This window comes from Cariama cristata, unplaced genomic scaffold (assembly GCF_000690535.1).
Source record: "Cariama cristata isolate BGI_N322 unplaced genomic scaffold, ASM69053v1 scaffold1717, whole genome shotgun sequence".
NCBI classification, from domain to species: Eukaryota; Metazoa; Chordata; class Aves; order Cariamiformes; family Cariamidae; genus Cariama; species Cariama cristata.
Genome location: NW_009626888.1, coordinates 24,728 through 32,640, shown reverse-complemented (window position 1 = coordinate 32,640; position 7,913 = coordinate 24,728). Strand labels below are relative to the sequence as shown.

The window sequence follows — 7,913 nt, the reverse complement described above, 5'->3', positions numbered from 1 at the left end:
CTGCCACCTCCCTATAGTGTCTAACCATACCCATTCTTGATGGCCTAGTTCTTCAAGGCTCTGTCCTGCACCCCAAAAAACCCAACCACACAGTTTCCCTCTTGGGAGGCTCATTTTCCTCTTGCTATCATTTATATTTTTTTCTGTGATTCCTTCTCTTCCATCCACTATGGCACTCCGTGCCAGGAGCCGCTCAGAAGCAGCAACAGACCTCCCACAGCTCCTGGTTGCTCATTCCTGGTCAGCTTAAATGTCTTGAACACCTTAAGCAGATCAGCATGACCCTCAGAGACTCAGTGAAGCCCCAGTAGGGTCAAGGAAAATGTTTCAATTTCCTGATCGCTTAACTAAATCTGTTTATGGTTATTACATGGGTTAAACATCACAGAGAGCTACATCCAGTATTTCCAAGATTTCATTTTCAAAAATGTGCTATTTGTGAGTTATTATAAAGAGAAAGGAGAAAATACCTCCCGTGAGAAATACTGGAATGCTGCAAACTGACACAACGCCAACAGTAGTCTGAGTGCTAACTGCACTCAAGGCAACCTCAGAGAGGGCATGCTGGAAACTTCGAGTCTGTTTTGTCTCGGAGCTCTTCCTCTGGTCTAAACTGCATCTGCAATACAGCAGTGTAGATCATTTAATCATCCTGAACATTTGGATACACCATGTTCCTAGAGTGGCCACTTAGTTGAGAAGTTCTCCAGAACTGCAAGACTACTGGAGCTAGAGATCTCAATCGATATTGTTTTATAGAGTGTACCAAAAATCATGTAAGACTCATATATGTATATATGATGTATATTTAAATAACATCAGTGGTTTTAGAAGGACGAGCATTCACCATCTGTGGCCTCATCCGGGAACAAGGAGAGCAGTGCTCAAGCATTATCTACACTGAAAATATGTGCAACAGCTCCTGATTTGGTTATTATACTTTTTCTTCTTTAATGTAAAAAAGCATGGCTTATTCATAAAGAATTTTGTCCAGTTAATTAAGTCCCGTGTAACTGCAAACACTTGTGACTTCTTAGAACATCCAAGTGAGGCGTATAATGCTAAATACTTTAGGAAAGCCAAAGCCAAGACAAATCTTACAAACTTCTGGCTGCCAGCGCTGTGCCTTCCCCATTATATCATGTGCTTCTCGCAGGCTCAGCCACACTGGCAGCTACGTTCAATCCAAGGCTGCTCTTTGGCACAGGGAATGGAAATTGCCACAGAACTACAAAGTCACAGGTTGGGAGAACACGAAACTTATCTGACCTGATTCCAGCTGGAAGAATCACGAAACAGAGAAACCAGCCCCCAGAAGCCCCCTCTGCAGTTTCTTTGCGCATTCGTACAGCAATATTCCCCCAGCTCCTTCGTAAAGGGCAGTCCCATTTCACCGCAGAGCAGTTTGAACTGCTGTCCCATGGTAATACAGATCACAGACGATGAGCTGGTAGGAGACCCAGCAGAGCTGCTGCCTGTTCCCAGAATGCGCACCAGTTCTCTTGCCCTTTGTTCACGCGTACCTCCTGCCTCTTGGCACAAATCTGCTTTGAGCGAGTAGGGGAGCATGCTGGAGCCCCGCAGAAGGGGAAGAGCTGCAAAGCACTCTTATTTCGAAGCTCCTGACTTTGGCAATACTTCTGCTTGTTCAAGAAAAAAACATTGCCGGCATGGCTGCAGGCTGCCTGGCGTGCGAAGTTTAAACATCAGGACTAGGTGTAGTGCCTGCCCCATAGATGTCCCCAAGGCCAACTGGAGAGATCCCGCCTTACCTGTTTGTGGGAAAAGCTGGTATTACAAAGTCCAGGCTTCTAGAGAGAAAACAGCCTGGACCTAGCGAACAGTCCCTTATCCCTGCCCGTGGCAGGGGGGGTTGGAACCAGATGATCTTTAAGGTCCCTTCCAACCCAAACCATTCTATGACTCTACGACAAAATGCCTCCCCTTCTGCTTTTAGAGCTCTACAATGTCTGCGCTGTCTGGTCCTCACTGACACATCAGCCCTGCCTGGAAGGAGTGTGGCCAGACTAAGCCGAGAGGCAAGATAAAGCACAAAGTGCAGATCCATGCTAAGCATCTGCCTCCTCATCCCCGGTACTGTGCTTCATAGAAGAGGCTTCCCTGTGCCTCCTCACTACCTCTGCGGGTATATTAGCCACGAGCGTCAGGTCAGGTATGCTCCCACATCTGCCCACACTGCAACCTGTCAACAGCATCCAACTGAATCAGCTCTTTGGAAACAGACCTGAATTCTCCTGGGAAAGCGTTAACCATCGCTGTGGCTCACAGAGGCCAGCCGTTCATTGCCCAGCTACAGAAAAGGCATTGTACCAGCTCTTCAGAAACAGAAGACTTGGAGTATGGATAGCAATTGCTAAGGAGTCACTTTGGGAGCAGGCAGACCTGAGATGCACAAGCTGTTAGCGTTGCTGTGATAGTAAACCTAAACTGTATCACTAGGCAGATTCTTGAGTTTTGTTTCACGGCAGGCTGGGGAGGTTGTAAGTTAGAAACCTGGGATAGAACAGGACAGTGATTATTCTGTAGAAAACAACATTTCATCTCATTCGGTGATAAACAGCCCTACACAGTTACCAGCTCCAGCAGCCTGACAAAAGCTATCCACCTTCCAATTGTACCGCTAACCGTTTGCCCAGAGACCTCACCAGGAGCCTGAGAAGAGTCCTTGGTCCAGCAGACCACAAATAATCCGATGCAGGTTAGGTAAGGAGTGCACAGGCAGCTGATGAGCACTACAAGTCTCCTTGGACTAAGAGGACTTTTCATCACATTACCTGCTCTCATCTCTGCCCCAGAATTTTCCGTCTGTTACTGCCAGTCACCATTAGTCTTTATCTAAAGGTCAGTTATGGGGATTTCCAAGAAAGAGAAAGAGAGGAGGGGAATTAGTAAGGATCATCATTTATAAAGAGCTTTGTTTTCTGAAATAATGTCAGTTCCAAAGTCATGAAGCTGCTTTAACCAACCAAGGTTGATTAATCCCAGGTTGCTTTGGCACAGAGGTGAAGAAGCCTTGGACAGCAGTGGAATCTTTCAGCATCTATTTCCAAGTCAACCAGAGACAAGCCCCATCACAAAAAAATAACGGCTTGATTTTACGATACAGATGCCAATCATGACAAGCTTTCCAAAGCGCTTTGCAAAAACTGCCACAAAAAGAGCAATTCTGCTAAAGTACCATGTAAGCAACCCATCTCAGTAAATAGGAGGGCGAGTGACTCCGCAGTACAGCTAACATAGACTGGATCTCTCTGTGATCTCTGAAACTTAAGGCGGCCTTAGGCACAGGGCAAGTATAACCTCTTAGAGTGAAAACACTCATTGCCTGAATCGCCCTGTATCACTGATGGTTACATAGATTCAGCTTTATCTCCTAGTCAAGTTCAGTTACTAGGTGAGTTCAGGCGAGGCATTTTATCACTTTGAAATTTTCAGCATACTTGCTGGTAGATGACCTTTTCTCGGGAGCTGCTGTCAAACAGAAAAGACGTCACTGGGGTCACGTTCCATTTCTAATAAACGCTACACCATAGTCCAGCAATTCTCCAAAAGGTACTAGCTCACCTCTCTGGTTAAAAGGAGCTGGCAGCCTGAGTGCTATTTCCCACCGTAGAGCTGTTACTTACAGGCCAGGCTTTTTGAAGTTCACAAATGTGAACGTGAAAAGCAGCAAGACTAATAAGAAGGGGAGGAGAGCTTCCCTTCCTTCAATGTAAGAAGATTAAGTGTGGCAAACAGCGGCTGGATCTTAAGAAGGGCAGAAAAAGAACAAAATGCCTGTGCAGAAGATGCTGAGTTCAGGGAGAGTTAAGTGCAGCATTAGGCCTATTTCCTCGGCCGTGATGTCCATTAACCTTCGTCCATGAGGGAAAATATCATGTATGTGACAGCTGGGGTATGGTCCATTAGGAACACAAAAGGGAAACAAGTAATGGACTCTGGCACCGAGTTAGAAACAGCCCCTGGGTTGTGATACCTGTGCACGCCTGTCCTTGTTCGACGTACACGCCTGGCAAAAAAACCCACCCTTTATCACTGAGGTTCCTCTTACGGAACAATACAGAGTGGTGATTAAAGAAAAAGAGACACCTTCATTTTCTCAGAAAAAGACTCCAGCTGTTTGGAGAAATTACACTGAGCCATTCATCCTACTAGTCTGGTTTCCCAAATGTGGTTATGTTAACCTAGCTACATGAGAGTCTGAAACCCAGGGTAAGCAATGCCTAACTGTAAAGTAACGGCTGGAAAACAAACCAGAGAGTGGCTTTGCGTGGTACTGAGACACTCAAGCTGAACATTTCAGAAACTTGCTACCAAGCTGTGTTCGTATGACAATTAATTGTGCCAACTGAATTTGCAAAGGTATATGTGTTTTTCCTGGAAGGGTAGACTTTACACTCTAACATGTGAAGTGTTCTTTAGGACAGGTAACTGAAATAAACACAGCTTTATGATGGATTTTGTGTACCAGGTCTATAGCTTGGTGAGTCTCATACCTGCACATTACTGAACAGCTCTAACCATGCAGTCCTCTTTCATGGGACACAGCTTTCGCATGTGCTTTCTTACCTACAGGGGCCAGGGAGGAGTCTGTTCTGCTGTACAGGAGGTTATAAGAAGAAAAAGGAGCTAAAAATACTGCTTACATCAAGAAATGCAACAGTGCTAATTCAGAGCACAGTTAGCCAATATCTTAGGAGGTCTTTTGACACCTGAGAGAGTCAGACCAGGCTGGATCCAGTAAGTGTGAACCAACTAGGGGCACCTATCTTAAAGTGATATGGAGACATTCCTCATTTCTGTATGCAGTTATGAAATACCTCATATCATGGGAAAGCTGGCCTCCAAAGGAAGGAGAGGTGATTTATCTTCAAACATGGACAACTAGAATGCTTGTGGCTGTCCTCTGTCTGTTGGGAGAACTGAATCCAAACTCTAGGAGAGGCCATGCGGAAAAATCTGCTGGCTCTGGCTGCAACTGGCTCTGCAATTAATAACTTAGCGTGGCCCTGGGGAGGGGGGCAGCTGGAACTCATTAAGCATTTGCCATCACTGTGAAATCAGCAGCACCGTGTTGTTGCCTTACCTGGCACTGTATTAGCAGGGGTGAAGTCTCTTTTCTCCTGTCCTCTCCCTTTTCCATCTTTTCATCCTGGTCTTTTGCCAGCGGAGATTGAACCCGTGCGGACTGAACCCTGGTCTCGCCCCGCAGCTTGTTCAGATTGCCTTCCAAGAGGCGCCGCTGGACCACACTATGTGGCTGCTATCTCCATCACAAAGAAAGAGAAATCCCAGCTAAGTATGGAGCTAATGGACAAGGACATTTGCTAGCCCAGGGAAGCAGACGCAAATGCTTGACGCTGCTGATCATCCTGATGAAAAACAGGCTTATCCCAAAAAACTTTCTTTAAATCCCAAGAGTTTTTTTCTGTAGCCACTAAGGCAATGTTAAAGTGTCGGGATGTCCATGACAGGCAGGTCTCTGGGATGCAACTGTTGGAGGAGAAGAACATGCCTGATGCACACTCTCCCCACACACGTCTTCCTTCAGCTAAACGTGCGCTCGGCAGTCTCGTACCTGTTCAGGTACTGCAATGCCTGACCTGGTGGGCGCGTGCGGATGTCCACCCAGGCACGCTCACACCTTCTAATGTGGCAGGGGGTGGGGGACGCAGCGTGTGTGTCATGTACGTGTGGGTAAGAAGGCAGGACTCCAGAAATTTTAAGTGTACCAGCAATTATTTGTAGTGAAGCGGGAAGCTTCCCCTGCATGGGAAACTAAAACTAGCTTCTAGTGGAGCTGGAGTCTGTCTCTGCTCCCCTCCATCAGGAGTGATACTATTTGGGCTCCCTTCCTAGTTGGAGGAGCATCTATGAAGCCCTACGTTGTTCACAGCTAGAAGGGAGCACCATCAGCCAGATCAACGGCTGAAGGAACTTTATTCCTGTCCCATGTACCTCATTCACCTCTCGTATCTCGTATTCCTGTTTCCTTCTTCTGAGCAGAAGAAGGGGAGGCGCACCGAAAGCAAAGAAAAATTGTGAAAAATCTCTTGTCCCGAGATTGCAGATGCACTTACAGGGAAGCGTCGCTTTGGAAGGAAAGCTCCCTTTGTCATCAGCTTGAGGTTCTCATTTTTGCCCCATGTTGACCCAGTGCCTCCAGTTCCTGCACGGCTACGGAGCCAGCGATGGGCAGCAGCAATGGAGCGGGGCTGTCAGAGGGAGCTCTGTCCCTCCTCCGTGTCCTCGGCCCCGTGGCCCTTCTCCAGGAGAGCAGCGGCTCCGGGCTGACCATAGGGTGCAGCAGCTCCAGGAGAGCAGCGGCTCGGAGCTGACAGTAGCGTTCTCAGGAACAACTGCTTGTGTAAAGAAAGGCCAAGAATCTAAAGGGGCTAATGTGCTGCGGCATAAACCGTTGCTTTTATCTTTCTCAAAAAAAAAAAAAAAATTAAAAATCAACTTCCAGATGGTGCAGCAGTTTGATACGAGATCTTGTCAACGTGCAGGCCGAACATCTGAATTAGACCAGCCCTTCCAGTGAGCTGGGCTGTGTTAACCCTGCAGGGTGCGTGTGCTTCAGACCTAGCTTTACGCTTGGTCAGAGGGCTGGGGCCAGGGAAGTGTGTAAACGGCGACTCGAAGCACGCCAACCTGGCAGTTTTGCCCGATGGTTGGAGGAGGAGAGCTCTCACTCTCTCTTTGGTTGCACTCAGCATTGCTCTTTGCACAGTGCAGAGTCCCCCGTGCCTCAGTTTCCCCGTCACTCCGATCATTCACATGCTGCGTGAGAGGCACTGCAGTAGCTGAAAAAGTGAGGTAAAAATATCCCTCTGTTCCTCGTCTTTTCCCAGCCCGCGGTGCAGGCCCACAGCACAGCTGGCCGTTGTACTTCAGTCCCGAAATACTCCGAGCACAGTGCCAGTTCGGCTGCCAGCTAACAGCTGGGCCATGGGAAAAGGGCAGGGAACCGACTGCCGGTCTCCAAATTCCCACCCTCCCTCCTGTCTCCCCTCACAATCTGGCACATAAAGGACCTTTCCCCCTCCCCGCAACCATTCCCACGGAAAGAGCAGGCCCTTTGCAGCTGCCACCTCTGTTCCCTTTCTTGTCGCTCAGGCCGGGAAGAGGCCAAGCGCTGATGGGGAGCAGCGGAGCTTTGGGACTACGGAGGCACCTGATTGAAGAGCAGCCCTCCCTGTCTTCTGTCTCACCCGCGAGACGGAGAAGTGGAGACCGTTGTCTCCCTCGGGCTGGTGAGGAGCAACGAGCTGAGGAGGATGGTGAGGGAGGACCTGAAGGGAGCTGTGGCCAGCAGCTGGAAGGGAGGCCCTCGCAGGACTCTTAGGAGGGTCAGAGCAGGTTCCCATCGCCTTCAGGCTCTCCAGTGTGAAACCTCAGAGTTGTGCTATGCTTAGTGAAGTGGTATGACCTGGGGATATCGATTTTTGAGAGGGGAGAAGCCAGATCTTCAGACTTTCTTGGTACTTTCAGAATATTTTAGCTCATGCAGCTACTTTTTTTTTTTTTTTTTTTACCGTTTAAAAACCAAAACCAGTGTCACGCTTGAGTTGTTATAAAGCTGGGGACATGAGGGCTCCACTGAAACGTATAATTACTCATTGTTGGAGATGCGATGGGCCCATCAGATCCCAAACGCTGCTGGATGCATTGCATAAGCTGAATGCACACCCAGAATACGCAGAAAAGAGTGGCAAAAAGCAACAGCCTGACTTTGACTGCGTAAGAAAATATGTCGGTTTTTTAAAACTACATGGGGCCTCGCTCTAATTTTAGGACATGTGGTGCTGCCCCAGCTGAGGGATCCGGCGCTGTCTGGGGAGACCTGCTTTGGGGCATTAGTTAAACTCTCCTCCCAGCCTAACTCCTAC

General features: G+C 48.1%; 1 protein-coding gene across 1 annotated transcript in view; it reads right to left on the bottom strand.

The window, feature by feature from the left end:
- The window catches only part of NRIP2 (nuclear receptor interacting protein 2), a 16,156-nt gene that overhangs the window by 5,613 nt on the left and 2,630 nt on the right, over window positions 1-7,913 (bottom strand). Inside the window, exon 2 of the mRNA XM_009704209.1 lies at window positions 5,108-5,284. Within this exon, the coding sequence (XP_009702511.1) occupies window positions 5,108-5,284 (177 nt within the window). The remainder of the gene's footprint in view (window positions 1-5,107; window positions 5,285-7,913) is intronic.